Source organism: Coffea eugenioides, chromosome 1 (assembly GCF_003713205.1).
Source record: "Coffea eugenioides isolate CCC68of chromosome 1, Ceug_1.0, whole genome shotgun sequence".
NCBI lineage: Eukaryota > Viridiplantae > Streptophyta > Magnoliopsida > Gentianales > Rubiaceae > Coffea > Coffea eugenioides.
The window spans coordinates 42,313,108-42,329,199 of NC_040035.1; the positions used below are offsets into that span (position 1 = coordinate 42,313,108).

Consider the following 16,092-nt stretch of genomic DNA (forward strand, 5'->3'; position numbering starts at 1 on the left):
TCTTGAAAACTAGCTTGAATTCCGCCATAATTGTACTATGACAGCACAGTGAAGCAAACAGAAAAAAGAAAAGTGAAAAGAAACTCAAGACAAGTTCGAAGAAATCTTCCCTTGCAACATAATGTTTTAGTGCTATCAATACCTTCCTTTGTTTTTGATAATCTTTACCAATTATAGTCCATAATTCCCTTATCACTCACTTGGTATCAGGACAAACTCTCTTTTTCATCTCCCTTATAGATCAGCAAGCAGTGAATTCACGATGGTTCTCAACTTGAAACTCCTCTCTAAGAAGACTAATATGAAAAAACTTTGTTCCCTACTTTTTAAGGAAAATGATAATGCATACAAAACAGTAGACATTCAAAAGGCAACAGCACAATGACAAATCCATGAATGCACAGTCTGGGGGAAAGATCCAGAGTAGGGAAGCTACCTGATCCATGAAATAGGAAGGAGTGCCAGAACTGCAAAGGCCAAACTCTATCCACTGCAAATAAGTCTCTGTACATAGAAATCCAAGAGAGGTAGCAAGAATAAGCAAAGATGCCAACATCATTTGGAATGCGGAATGACATGCAAGAGTCTAAGAGCCAACCAACCTAGTCTGCAGAGTCTTGAGCAAACTATCACAATAAAGCTTTTGCTGCCTAATAGATCAAACTTTTTCCTGTATCAATAATGACTTTGAGAAACTAGCAAAACACAATTGTTGCAACCCAGTTTGCGAAACTCAGAAGCCACTAGTATGCAAAACCTTATTTGGCATAACCTGAAAAATGCATTAAGAAATTAACTTTCCTCATCAGCAACTTAGGCTTTGATAAGAAATATGTTTCTTAGACCTGAAGCTTAGTTTTAATACAACTTATGGGGGATAAGCTTAGAGAAATGGAAAGACAATTGCAAAAAGGGGGCCGGGGAGCGGGGGGGGCAATAGTAAATGAATTTCTGGTGCAAAAGAATTGTTGAATAATGGACTCCTTCGATCGCACCTCTAAAGAATTCAAATATATTTCTGTACCAGTGATTACCTTATGTAGCATGCGATAGATAGCTGGGTCATGTAGTTTAGACTTTGGGCTGCAGTGTAAATGAACAAGGTTTTATGAAACCGTAAAAGCGAAAAAGGGCAAAAAGGAATGGCCCAATTGCAACAAGTATATACCTGCAAAGCCATCTGTATAAATGTTGCAGCATTGCATCAGCAAATACATTTCCAGATGTAACTGCATCTGCCAGACATCTTTGAATCAACTGTTTGAGGACACGAAATGCAGGTGCACATGAAGTCACCTCATCAAAGCAATATTGCTCATCTGGAAATTTAGTAGCAGGATTCAGGTCTTGGTCCAGTCCAAACAGAGTACCTCCTTCTATTTCATTTATCTGGTTGCTCTTCAGAAGAGCATTAACAGCCAGGTGATGAATCTGAAAAGCAGTAATAGTTAAAACAACATATAAGAGCGTGACAACAAAAAAAGAAAGAAAATAGAACAGAGAGTATAAACAGAGATATTATGGACCTTAAGCTCCACAGAAACTTTCCTATACGCGCCAGGGTAGTTGAGAATTGGTTGATTCACCTATTTTTCAAGTAGTAGTATTTAGCAGACGAAAGCACTGGAAGGAACTTCACAACTTTGCAGTGACATTAAAAATGGTGGTAAAAGTCCCCCACCCCCACCCCCAGAAAACCCTTGGAAAAGGAATTGAAAGGAAGAGAAGAATAGACTTTTTATTGCAAACTAACTTCATCAATGAAGCTTGACATTTCTTCATTCACGCCTCCAAGGTCTGGGATGCCGTTATCAGATATCCAAAGAACCTAGAAGATAAACAGGAACACAAACAGCTTAGGTAGCCTAAATTCAACCAAGTACTATTGACACCCAGTACTTGAAACACAATGTGGCAAAGGTTACATGTTCTCAATTTTAAGAAACATTAACTACAAAAATATCATGATAAGAACTAAAAGTATCGAATCAGGCACAGAATCAAAGAATTATGTAAATCAAGGAAAACCTGTTGCTGATCACGTAAAGCTCTTGAGAAGAAGATATCTGCTGTATGTAGGAGCCAATCCACTTCCAAGTTTCCAAGTGGTACCTGCTAAATGTGACTTTTAAGCACTTCTATACAGATGAACACAGTATAAATGCTAAATGGTAAAGACACTTTACATGAGCATAACGTGAAAGAGTGATTCTCTCTTTCAACCACTGAGAAGATGCTGCACATCGATGCATCCCAATTTTTGCAGCAACAATTTGCCACCCAAGAGCCTAAAGAGAAAAGCATCAAACATTCTTTGTTAATTGAATGCTAGCAATAAAGTCACCAAGAAATGTCTACTGAAGCAACAGCTCACTGTGTTACCTGATATTGACTATCACGAGCATTGGAAGGAATGTTCACACAAGGAAAATCATCTAATGCTTGTATATTAGACTTCAGCAAATCAGAATTTGGGCACTCAATCACAGCAATTACAGGCCCAGGATATCGATCTCTACCAATTAGTTTCAAAACACGAACCAAATAGTTAAAGCATTTGCAGCAGTAATTCAAAACCATCCAGAAAAGAGAAATGAACTGCTAAATCAACAGATAGACAACCATAGGCAGATGAAAAGATGGCATATGTAGACATGACTTTATTGAGTCCACCAGCATGAAAGTAGAAGGCTTTCCAAAGGACCAATTCTATTCTTTGGATCCGTCTGCTCATAATTTATTAGCCATAAGCGTCCAACGACCATAGAGCAAGTGTCATAGCACTGAAGGATGGTTAAGTACTTTTTAATGTCCCGTGTTTGCTTTAACAAATGCAACACATGTGCATGTTAGGGAAATAATTCAGCTTGTTAGACCAATCAAGTTGTGACTCCATATAAGCATCTACCAGGTTACAATACTAGTTACAAGCAACAAACTCAGAAGAAAACATTTTAGGAATTTAAAATGGGTGGGTGCAACATAAGCGCCTCCTGTGCCAGGCTTATGCACAGATGTATGCACCATTACCAAATTATGTAATACCATGGCCAGAGGCACTTCAAGTGCATCTTGGGGCCTGGATGCATGTTCTTACCCTTCTGACAACTTTTAAGCACATGGCTTTGAACAAGCATAGTCTAATTTCTCAATGAGATACATAACTGATCTCAAGTAGGCATGTTCTTTAGGACTATCCTGATCAAGTATTGAGCAATCAGTCAAAGAAGGGGAAACTTGAGTAGCTTGGATCTTTTACACTACAATGGATCTGCTAAATAGTTTATCTAGCAACAATGCCAGATACTAAAATGTACTAATCCAGTTTATAAAATTGTGGACAAACCAGCAGCAATTTTCTAAAACCAAGATTATTGAAGCTCTACTTTGCCTAGTTGATTTTTGTTTTAAAACTTATGTAGTGTACTAGAATTAAACTAGATGGAGGTCAGCCAACTTAAAACTATGACTCCAAACAAAAGAAAGAACCACCGAGATTCCAAGGCATTCAAGGGCTTTGGTTGTTGGGGGCGGATAGAATAGGGGCTTGGATGATGAGAAGAATGATGAAGTACAAGAAAAAAAAAAAATTCTTCTAATTCTTTGTTTCATGTTCCACACACCATGTTACAGGCTAAGTTATACTCTGAATATGGACATAAGTTACCATGCTAAATTAACAGGATATTCATTTCAGATTCAAATTGTTATGCAAAATAAAATGATTCAAATAATAGATAACATCGATACAGCATAGTTTTTGTAGCTTAGATCTCCATAACATTTTATCTAAATGACACAGCAATTAATCTTTTTCTAGGAACCTCCACATGTTATGATGCAAAATGGTTTTCAGTATTAATGCTCTTCCTTCTATAACGGACTATTATTAAACCTCATAAAAGGTCTAAAGAAAACAGAAACTTTTTATGATGCATCACCAGAAACAATTTTATACACATTACAGAAGGTACTCAGAATAGCTCCTCCCAGACAGCAATCACTATCAACTTTTAAACTTCCATCCAACACTAGTCAGTATCTAGTTTTTTGTGAAAGAAGCAATTTTACTAGCTTGAATTTTCCAAAACAACTCAAACATATAAAGTTGCAAAAAGTACTCTGAGTTTACAGAACAACCTACACGCAAGAAGGTGCTAGAATTAGAAGATTGAGTAAACAAGACACTAAGGATTAGTGGGACAATGAACAGAATTAAAACAGAAAGAGGAAAAATAATAAATAATAAAAAGAAACCTGTAGTCATTTATCATTCTTTGCATGTTCTTCTCAGCATCCTTGACATGTCCAACATACTCTACCTGAATGAGAGCACACATTCAATGATGATAATAGTCAGATGCAGAGAAAGATTATCATATGGGCAGAAAAGAAGTTCACCTTGAAACTCATTCTTTCTGCTGAGTTAGGGTGTTGAAAAGATAATGCCTGGCAAGCTTCTCGAAATAGTTTTTCAAGAATTTGAGGTGATAGTTCTTTGTTCTGAAAGGGATTAACCACCAGTACTGATATTAATCTAGATGCAGGAAAATACCCAACGTATATTGCTCTTGCCTCAGAAATACTGAAACACGATATCAAATAAATTGTGTGAATATTATAATATAGAGGTAGTGCACAGATAACAACACATATGAAATACAAGAGGAAATGCATCATGTATTCCTTTAAGATGCAAAGCAACCACAACAATGACCAGAAATTATCATTTGATATCTATCATGCTCTTCAAGTTAAAGGCAAACAAACAACCATAAGATTTCTTTTCTCCCTATAAAAGACTAAGTCCTAAAATCATAGTCATATTTGGCTTCTTCAAATTGACTGCCTTTTTCAAGCAACTATTGCTACTAACAGACAGCTAGATCAATTATCAGCTTTCTCATGTTTGCAATATTCTTTGTCCTTCAGAAAATATTGAAGCAGACAAACAAAATTCCCTGTGCACATACAAGAAGAAACCATTGACAAATACTTTTACTACACCAGCTTTTACTACAAAATTAAGCCATTGCAGCAGGTTAAGTGCAACAGACATGTCTTTGGACTTGATATATTTATATAAGCAACCTATGCATTTCTGAAAGTACAACTCCATGTTCATACTACAATAGTATGACCTTCAGATATATACTTTAGAGTAGAGCAGCAAAACATGTTAGTGTATAGCAATTACCTGTGATACAAGTAGAAGAAAGACAGTGATTGTTCTAGATATGAGCACTCAGTTGTTGTTTTCATGTGCAGTTCACTCATACTCCAGCTATCTTGACCATTTCGCCTTTTGGCTTTCTTATCTACTTTACAGACACAGCCAAGCTGAAGGATAGCGTTAAACTCCAAAGGCACATTTGTTTCATATATTCCCTGTTACATATTCCATTTGGAGTTAGTGTATAGAATGATATTAAACTGATTATAGGTCCTATGAACATGAGCAGATCAAGAATGAGGAAAGAATCTAAGAGCTAGTTCCAGCTTGGGCTTAATTTGTGTCGCTAGACCAATTGCTTTGACACTGTCACATTGCAGAAACACCAAAAAAGATGCTCCCCGCAAACCTCCCAGGGAAAGGAGAAAAAAGAAGAATATAAGGATCAAGACATGTTGATAGTCAGTAAGAACATCTGACTCCATTGGCTTGGCATTTTTCGAGGAAAAGAACCATGAGATAAGATAGCAGATAACCTTGTATAGTAATCGTATCTGAAACATACAAGTTCATTAATGGCACGAAGAAGCGATTCTAAAACTATTATACACCTTTTCCATTCCCTCTACATACCACAAAAGCAAAAGATATCAAATTGAAGGATGAGCAAAGTTCCACAAACTAGTAACAAGAGCAGATAAATTGTTTATCAGCATAACATTAGATGAAGTTAAAAGGTTGCAATCTTAGTAGCAATCGAAATGGAAGTGATGAAAACACTTGGATCATATTCTTATCATTATATTCCAAAATGACCTTCCCATTCATTAGCAATTATGTATCTACCTGAATTTGTAAATACCAGGAAAAATGAATTTTCAATGATAATCAGTTGCACTGTTCACAAATAAGTAAGTCAGTCACCCAAGGTTCATAAACAATGGCATCACTCAGGTCAAAAGGCTTCAATAGAAAATCCAGCCAAAAAATCATAAAACCTGTACAGCAATAGGCTCAATTTTAGCAAGGTGTAAACAATTAAAGCATATCTTTAGTAGGCTGACCTCCACTTCAGGATCTGCAAGGTGAGCTGCAAGCTTCTTGCTTTCTTCCTTGAACTGTTCTTCTTCAATTATGACCTTGAGGCATCAATTAAATAAATTTTAAAAAAAACTACAAAAACCCAAAACTTCTATATTGGGACCATTTTGTTCATTGGACCTTCTGTACCTCGATTAAATTGTAGCTAGTATGCCCATGTGGTAGAACTTTATTCACACGCCTTCCAGGAAATTCTTCTGTTACTGGATCTTTAGAGTTGAGGAAAAATACCCTAGGAACAGTAATAGGAATCTTACGCATGACTCCTTCTATCACTACCCAGGCAAAAAAATGTCCATGCTGTGGACTTGGTATGAGCTGGATTATCTGAATGGACATAGATAAACCTAAGCAAACCATTAATGTTGAAATGTCATTTTGTTAAAAGCATGAGATCTGAATCACCTGCCAATGGCTGCGGGTGAGTGCCATCTGATGATTCTCAAAATAAGAATTAACCCCAACTCGGCTTTTAGCTTTTCCATATTTGAACATGAAACCGGGAAGTACATCAATACCATTCTGTTTATTAGATTTCCTTGCAGCGTCCAACCTACAACAGTCACATCAATGTAGTTACTGGCATGCATGCGTGCTAATTTAGAAGTTTTATAATTGAGACACCTAAATGGTTGGTAAACTCGTCAAAAGCGAGTTTCTAGCACTCAAAATCATTAACATCTAACTGAAGAGATCTACATATTTCAGGATTAGAAGAATAAGAACTTGATGTAAAGCACAAAAGAGCACCTAAAAAATTAGCAAACTTCAAAACACAGCGCCATCTTAGAAAAGTTAGGATACAGGTATTAATCCTTATTGCTGAAGTCAAAGCATATTTTCAAGCATCTAGTGCAGCAGAAGATCCTGGTAGGGATACATGAATCATAGCAAAATTCAAAGAAGAAATTTAACAAGAGTAAAAACTCAAAACAACATCAAATATTTCATGACAGAAGGCATTGCTCAATCCATAGCACCAGTTGTGGTTGTGTAAAGGACCTGCACTGCTTTGGATGGGTGAAAAGAAGTTGGGAAACCTTCCAATATCAGTTTGATAGTATCTTAAATTCTCAAACTGCAAAGCTAAATCTATCTCTGCGGTCCAGAACACTTGAATAACTTGAGATCCAAGATAAAGTAACATGAGCAAACAGTCATATTTTATCTTCATCAATAAAATCACAGTTTGCCTTTAACAGTATTGCCCCTTCAAGATTATATAACCTATATTCCAATCAAAGAAGAATGTTACCTCTGGCGCTTCCTTTTCTCCCGTGTCTCCCTCCATTTTCTTTTCTTTAATTCTAGCCATCCTCTATAATCTACATTCCTGTCAATACTTTCCTTAGAAATAGCAGCTTCTTGTGGAGATGTCCATAGTTTTGGAGTGCCTCCATCACGAATACTTTGTTGTGGGGGACAATCCAATTCAGAGCTTGTTTTAGATAATTGCTGCACTTCATTGGCATCAAAACAATGAACAACAGGTCTAGGTCCAACTCGAAAAGTCCTACTAATTTTCCCAAAATCCTCCAGATCTGCAGCATTTTGTTCATCAACTCCCTGTTTGTTACTGATAACATCACTACTTCCTTTTAAACCATTATTTTTACTCAGGGAACCAAAGATATCAACCAATTTCCTCTGGCGATATTTGTCGTCCTTCTCACGAACCTTCTTATGGAGCCAGTCGGGATGAATTACCCTTGGGACAGGATTGGCCACCTTAAACATTTTCAAATTGACTTTAGACATTTGATAAAAGAAAGAAGATTCAATTACCAATTCGATCCAGTACCTTCTGCATTGCAGCCGGAATGGTAATTGTTTTCTGGATAGCTGAACTCAGACGCTGCTTGTAATAGGACCAATCAATAATGGAACGTATGCCACCATCTGATGAAATCTTGCACCACTTCCTTACATAAAACTTCATAATCTCTGAAATGAGAAAGCGTAAAAGCAGTCATCAATTTGATCAATAAAAGTTCATCATATTAACCAAGTGAAGGAAACTTTTACCAGGTTCAGTTTCAAATATGGCAACTGGCACAGCACGCTCACTTACAGGGGTTCCCTGCTCAAGACAGTCCATAGCTTTGAGATGATCTCATTCAAAGGCAATTTAAAAACAATAGAAGAATGAAAGAAGGATAGGAACAAACAGCAAAAAGTCAACATTCACAAAAGGGAGACACTAAGAGATCTCATATCAGCAGCCTGTGTGGTAAGTTTAGGGTCTACAAAATTTGAGCACTTTCTTATCATTGATTTCTATGCATAATGAACACAAGCTGAAGGACCAGTATTTAGGGCCTAGTAGACCGTAAATCCACAAGTGTGAATTAGAAAACTGGATTGTCATGATACTTTCTGTACATTGTATCTAGGATGGAGAATATTTCAATGCATATAGAAAGCAATAATCTAGTATTCAGAGTTATCCATAATTTGAATCAAGCAGACAAGGCAAAAGTCAAAAGCCAGAATCTCCATTTGCCTAGCTAAAGATATGGATACCTTTGGTTCGCATGCAACAATATATTGACAACGTAATCCTTTGTCTTTAACCATTGTATCCCCCAAAAAATCAGCTAGTCGCTTTGCTGTGGTAACAGCGCAAGACTTTTGTTCACCGTAGTCTGCTAAGGACTTGCTCATTGTGCTTGATTCTGATATGTAATCAACCAGTTCACTGTCTGCAATGTCTTTTCCTTGATTCTGGGGAATTAGAAAAGTTTATACAGTATCACAATCTGAATCTTTAGCTAATGCAGTACAGCAAATTATGTTAGCTTAAGAATTCCAAAAGATTTCTATCTACAAAAGAGTTAATGACTATGGGATCCATGGCAACTTTCAAGCTTTTTCTTCCAAATGATATCAGAATCTGTTCAACTTACATCGAGAAGATCAAGCCATCGATTTGCAACAGAAGCAACAGCTGAATAGCACTCCTCTAAGGTGCACCCATGCAGAAATTTATCAAAAAGTTCAGCCTGCAATTATAAGGTTTTTAAGTACGCCAAACTTATAACATGAGGTTCTGAATGAGCATTCATTCAAAATCAAGATGAATACATAAGGATAGAAATAGGCCCTAGCTTACAAATTAATTTATTTTTCAACCAATTAATTGCCCCTCTACTCGCAATTAAGTTTCTGCAAGATTCAGAAAGTAGGAAAGATCTTATTACACGGAATTTTGAGATGGTTTTCTCTTGTTACATATTATCGTATTAAGAGAGTAACAGTGAGAAGCGGAAGACTTGGAAAGCATGGGTACCCCATAGAGCATCTTCTTTCACAAGTGAAAGATAGGCAATCATAGGAAACATTCTCATAATGCATATACTTGCATGACATGATAGTTTTATTGGAGAGAGACGTTTGCTAGGAGCCTGATAAAGCAAAGGATTTTACACCCCATTTATAGATACATTTCTTCTGTACAAGTTCAACTTCTGGAATTTGAACCGACCAACCAAACATGCCCATCATTTATTGCTTAAATGGGTACAAAAATAACCACAGTTAACTCAGAACATGGACAACAAACATTGCAAAACGTTTACTTTTGTGTATTCCTTGGAACAGAAATTAGCAACTTCTGCATGTCAAGCAAATAACTACAAAAAGTACATTGTTCGTACTTTTTGTCTGCTATTCCATGGTGCAGCATTGCATATTAGCAGAGTCCTTAAATCTACTCTTAAAAATTGTAACAAAAGATTAAAAGATAAAATAGGAAAAGATAGGGAAAAAGAATCGCAATGGTGAAATAGATTTGGTAACCAACTACTAACACAATTAGATATTGAAACCTAAAGGTCATAAATGTAAGTTCATAAATGTTTTCAAATTGATCTTAGTTTAATTAAATTGGTAATGCAAATGATGCTAAGCATGTTTCTATCCATCATGCATCAGTAACAGAATTTGTACATCAAACAACTCTTGTTAGTTGATCTCCTACTTTAATTAAATGATGTAGGCAATTTAACTGTTTGAGGAAATTACCTGGAAAACTTTGATGAGCTTTAGCTCTCCACGCCGTTTAATCTCAAAACCTTTCAGCTCTGCCAGGGTCCCATCATCATTAAAAACTGCATAACGCTTCTTTATCAAGATTCCTTCTTCCTTGGAAGCAGGAAGAATCATAGCCTAGATGCCGGGGGGAAAATAAAAAAGAATTCAGACTACATAAAAAGGTAGATACTAATCAAGCTCATATAGAAGTCATCATTTCATTTCATCTTGCAAATGAGATATCAAGCACTGCACCTTATAGGGTCCATCAACTTCAAACTCAATTGAGCATTCACTGTGCGTTGTATAGGTCCTAGTTATAGGATCTTTCAGAGTCTGAACGTAATTTGAGTTAACAGTCAGTTCTATCTGTTCAAAAGGACTACTGCTTAAAAGAATATAAAAGAGAAAAAACAATTGCAGTTTCTTTGTCAGTTTACAGTATGCCATATGGCTGTAGTAGACTTACAATTTTTTGAGAGACACAACATAGGTTTTCTTCTTACCTGGTATTGATCGTTAGTGTTGTTTCTTGCCACATCGACATTAAGCATAACACATGGGTATGAGATTGTCAGCTTCTTCTTTGGGTCTCTGCAATTGAATGTGTTCCACAGAAGCATATTAATTTCTCCAGAAATAATGCAGCAAAAAAGCATTAATTTTGACAATTGAGAAGCAGACCCCCACTGCCTAAAGGAAAATGAAACAATGTGCTTATCAAGCATTGAAGAATGAAAACTCTGTAAAATAAGATTAAGCCCATTGCATATCAGAAGCATACTTTGTTTTAAAGGTAAAGTTCTCTGGAAAAGACCCAGGCAAGGCACACCAGATTCCGTCTGTATCTAGTTCAAGTGGTCTTCCAATTCTTTCAATCAGCAACCGAGCATTCTGAATAATTTTTGCTCCTGTATATGTAACAGCTCCAGCCATTTCCATAGAATACCATCTGGCACCCCTATAAAAGAACTAGGACGTTGTAACGACTATCCAAAGGGAACAAATACCAACTTGGGAAGAATTATCTAAAGTCAAATGAGAAGAATGTGTCTGATTCATACTTTCGCATGACATATCCATAGAAAGAGTTGAGAATACACTTATGAGCAAGTTGTAAAGAATCATATAGAACAACCATGTCCTGCCAAAGTAGGAAAAGAGGCAGCAGAGTTAGTTAAGCCTGATAGCAGCTCCATACTAATTGTAATTGAAGTAACTCCCACATGGTGCATAAAGGCAGGCACGTGCAGCTGTGTATATGTGTATGAATGCTTTTCAGAGAGGGAGGGTGAGAGAGAGAGAGAGAGAGATTACTTGTGCTTCCTGGATCCTCATAGGATTTCCACTAGCTTTGGCTTCGGACAACTTTCCCTTCCAGACTTTATTAAGACCTTTGTATTCATATCTTCTATCTCGAAAACTAATTAAAACAAGACAATTATTAGTTCACGTCTTTGCTCATTAACAAATTAATGAAATGCCCTACTACAACTGAGTCAAAACCAGCAAAGACGAAGGAAAAATGGCATGTTTACATGATAAAAACTACTAGAGCTTACCTACGGACAGTGTCAACATAGAAGGAATTTTCACGCATACAGATCCCTGCTTCTCGAAGCTCAGTAACTGGTTTGTCAAGTACTCTTTTATAAGCCTGCTCAAGTAGAAAATCTTGCTGTTCAACGTTAGACTGAGGCAAATACCTGTATTGAACTGGCATAGAATGGAAAAATGTACCTTTTGGCAATATTTCCTAAGACGGTCTTTCAGTTTTGATTGTTGCTCTGCTTTCGGCAATTCAAGAAAAGTTTTTGCTGATTGCCCATCCGCACCTTCAACAAGCTCCGACTCAAGCTGCCTCTTTAGATGATGATAATCACTGATATTTCAGGCAAGTGAACAGCAACTATCAGTGACGAGATCGTAAAGAGTTTATCCAATGATAAGAACAATGCAAAAATAAACCTTCTCTTTGCCATGTAGGTCTCCCCTCGCCAGACCCATTCAAGTTTTCGTAGACAATTTTTTCCTGGGCGATTGAAGTCACATGCAGTGCAAATTTCATCCGTGACAATTGATGGTGGCTGGCATTCAAAAGAACAAGCACGAGTCAATAATATACAAATCAACTACTTCTAAGTTGCATCAAAGAATTGCATATAACTTGCTAAAAGTAACATAACATGACATTTGAGAGAAGTAAAAAAGCTCATGACAGTGCTCATATAAACGGAAACTGAGAACTGGTGAGAGCAAGAGATAGGAAACGAAGAAGCCTGAGACAGGAGAGACTGTCAAAAGGTGCATAAGGGGCAATGCAATCTCATGAGATTGTTAAAAAACCTAAGAATCCAACAGAGTATCAATAGCCAAAGGGTGGAGCTGCACTGAACCAAGATTGTATTGGCACATTTGACAAAGCACATAAATCAAGGGAGTAATACTAATTATATCGATCATTGTAATTTAGTCAAAATCTACTAAATCACCCTCAATGTAAACATCTTGCATACAAAGTCATTAAAACAGAGCACATAAAGAGAATGATGTTTTCACATAAAGGGGATGGGATGGCCACTAATTATGTCCTAAAGAAAAATGCTTAAGCAGATTAACTCATACTTAATGCCTTCAAAGCATCAGCTAACAGCAAAAGGAAACATTCTAAGATAATAATGCAAATTCAAATGCTATTCTTAGTAGTCCAGCAGTGTCCAAGAAGATAATATGGCTGCACCAAAAGGATAAAATGATTAAAAAAGGCTGTGATGTATCCAGCTGCATGTAAAGAGTTTGGCCCTTCTGCTGATTCTCCAATTCTATGTAAATCAAAGATTGTCAAGAAGATGCAATAGTTGAAGTTGCATAATCTGCATACCTGGAGCCTGTTTGTCAATATAATGTTTGGATACATAGCAGCCACATCGAGATGATATATGAGAGGACATTCTTCATGTACAGGGTCATCTCGCAACCTTATAAGCTGCAGATATGGTAAAGGTAAATAAGAACTATATATGAAATAGAATCCAGATGCAGGTAACTAGTCATGAAAGAAAACCATTGGTAAAATTACAGCAAAACTATATGTTACATTTGCCTTTAACAGTAAAAAGTTAATAATCTTTTTAGTTAGGAAGGTAACAAAGTTGCAGTAGATGACAATTCATTGCATGTTAAGGGAGAAGCAAAACAAAAGATCAGATGGAGACATATCAGAATGCATTTCTCATCGAGTTTTCCATCCACAATTCAGTTTCTAAGATGACAAAAAAGTGCTACCTTTTCACTGATGGCATCTTTTATTTCGTAGTAGTTTGAGATTGATTCCAGATCCATCTTTCCCTCTACACTAATGGCATATTGTAGATCACGATCAAGGTTGTCAATTAGTTGCTGGACATGTAAGAACTAGGTCAATCTTCGGTCAAAATTTTTAGGCCCTGAGCAACCGTGGGCCAGAAAGAAAAAACAGTAGCAAAACTTGATGAAACATTAAGAATCATAGAAGCAATTCCTTAACCCACTTATGAAAATCCAGTCAAACTCATATTGCCTTTTCCATCACTTCATGGATGAAAGGTGAGACAAGAACAACTCATTTAGCTTATTTGTTGGAATGCATTAGTTGTCATTGTATCCTGACAGTCTTATAGATCCCAACCATCTTTCTTGTTTATTATAAATTCTACTGAAGTTGTCATGACCTTTTAAGATAACCGACACACTCACTATACAGTTCCCCCAAAATCAAAGTCAGGAAGCTATTAGCGAATGAAATGAATAAAATATCAACTACTATTCATAAAAATACACCAAATACATAATGCTCAAGTAATGATGTAGAGCAGGAAACTTATGATTAAAGTGATAGTGAAGTGGATTTGGTAAAATTTTTACATGTCTCGCTGAGAGTATGCTAAAATTTATTCTTCAATATAAGATGATAGCAAACTGTTCATGAAATAGCAAACACATAGCATCTTTTCGATCATAAATATAAGCACATAGGTAGCTAACAGAAACTATCTGATTTTCAATTTAAAAGACATTTAAGCAACTTGGTAAGATATAGGACAAGCTTATCAGCAGGAATGACTTTTGTGCCTCTATGACCAAACCAAGGTACTGGTTGACTAATTAAAATCAAAATTTTTGAAAATGCTCATCTAAGAATACCAAGAAAACTACCTCATAAGCAGATGGATCAAGTTTAAAGCTAGTTGGAAGATCAGATCTAAAAACACCACTTTCTAGGCACTCGACATGGCCACCAATGTATGTCTCACTCTCTAGGAGCTGATTATTGTAAAACTTCTCTGGATCAGATTGGTGTTTGTTTGGACAGATAACATTTGCTTTGTAAGCCTGCAAATTTTGAGGAATAAGATTTGGTGATCAAATTGGCATGCACTTAGTAAAAGCTGTAGTGGAGATAGAGAAAGCAAAAGAGGAAAACAAGAACAACAGATGGATAATGTGGCATAGGTAAGTTCTCCATGAATGGAATCAATCTAAGGCTATTAACAAGACTAAAGTGGCATAAGTAAGCTCTCCATGAATAAAATTAATCTAAGGCTATTAACAAGACCTTTACAAGATAAATTTAAAATAATAATAATAATAATCTATAACCACCCACCTGGACCATAAGAAGCATTTCACATAAAGTCCCACTTCCTTTCCGCAATACTTCATCTGGAGGCATGGGTATAATGGTTGCAAGAGAGAAAATGAAGGGATGTACATAGGTCATATATAAATAATAGGTTGCCACAGCATCAGAAACAGAATAGGAAGCCATCATCTGAAAATTTTCAACAAACAGAAGCACTATATTAAAACTATTACCACAAAGAAAATGAACAAAGATGCAAGTTTCTCATGCAATCACGATACAAGCAGTAAAACCCTCTAAAGATAAGTCCAACCCTCAGACTTTGAGATGACAGTGAAACAGTTAAATTAAGTATCACTGGTTCAAATTAAGAAAAGAGATCGAGGCACAAAGAAGATACACTTCTGAACACCAAAATACATTACAAAAGCAATAGCAATGTTTTCATGAAAATATAGGTAAAACACCAATAAGCTGGCCTTTAAATTATTCAATGCATCCTCTATGGTCCAATCCTGGTTTTATTTGGTTGTCTACAGTTTTTCACAACCTAGTGCATTCTGCTGAAGCATAGATTTTTTATTCTTCAATTTGCAGCAATGCTTTAAATGCAACGGAAACATATAGACTCAACTCGTACCTGGGGCCTTTCCTTTGCAAAGCGAACCATGTCCTCAGGATTTACCTCCAAAGGGTCATAACCCAGTTTGGCCTTTGTAACAGCCTGAAATTGTGAGAAAAATTTAATATCTGGACTCACCTTCAAAGTTAACCAAGTTGGACTGAAAAGTAAATATAGTGGGACTGAAATAATAAATGTACAACAAAAGTTTCATTTTGAAACATAAGGCTCTGGGGAAACATTAGTTGCAGTTTTTAAGTTAACAAAAAATGCATCAAGCGGCCATCTCCACCCTTTTCAACAGTAAGTTCAGAAAAGCAATCAGTACTTGAGCACCAATGGAAGGAAAAAAATATTTTTCTTATCAAACATATTAATCAAGGTAAGACCCAAATGCTGAGATTCTTCTGCATTCTTCTAATTTTCAAGTTAACTTTGCACAATTAACAGAACTTAAGTGCCATCAAAGGGAATTCTGACGATTGAGTTACCCAAAGTTTTGTTCTAATATCAGCTGGACTCTTACAGGTAGCAAAAGAGTTT

The 16,092-nt window shown here is 36.3% G+C and overlaps 1 protein-coding gene across 1 annotated transcript; it reads right to left on the bottom strand.

Annotated features, from left to right (window-relative positions):
* Positions 1 to 241: 241 nt before the first annotated feature.
* LOC113773043 (DNA polymerase epsilon catalytic subunit A-like) lies at positions 242 to 11,126 on the bottom strand. Its single transcript, XM_027317567.1, has 24 exons — positions 11,091 to 11,126; positions 10,813 to 10,900; positions 10,562 to 10,642; positions 10,298 to 10,441; positions 9,181 to 9,276; positions 8,798 to 8,998; positions 8,300 to 8,354; positions 8,076 to 8,218; positions 7,530 to 8,002; positions 6,680 to 6,827; positions 6,404 to 6,601; positions 6,238 to 6,312; positions 5,198 to 5,388; positions 4,402 to 4,585; positions 4,258 to 4,322; positions 2,383 to 2,515; positions 2,187 to 2,288; positions 2,029 to 2,112; positions 1,754 to 1,828; positions 1,527 to 1,586; positions 1,169 to 1,431; positions 1,025 to 1,083; positions 437 to 504; positions 242 to 319 (listed from the first exon to the last, which is right to left on the bottom strand). Exons 2-24 carry the CDS (start codon positions 10,858 to 10,860, stop codon positions 242 to 244), a joined length of 3,024 nt encoding a protein of 1,007 aa, XP_027173368.1. The 5' UTR covers positions 10,861 to 10,900; positions 11,091 to 11,126.
* Positions 11,127 to 16,092: the final 4,966 nt, after the last annotated feature.

What these genes read in the sequence shown, in the direction of transcription:
- LOC113773043 (XM_027317567.1), bottom strand. Translation starts at nt 10,860, where the DNA reads ATGCTTAATGTCGATGTGGCAAGAAACAACACTAACGATCAATACCAG. An exon ending in ACACTAACGATCAATACCAG is followed by an intron (nt 10,643 to 10,812) that starts GTAAGAAGAAAA and finishes AATTACGTTCAG; the next exon opens with ACTCTGAAAGATCCTATAAC. An exon ending in TTCTTCTACTTGTATCACAG is followed by an intron (nt 4,586 to 5,197) that starts GTAATTGCTATA and finishes ATCGTGTTTCAG; the next exon opens with TATTTCTGAGGCAAGAGCAA.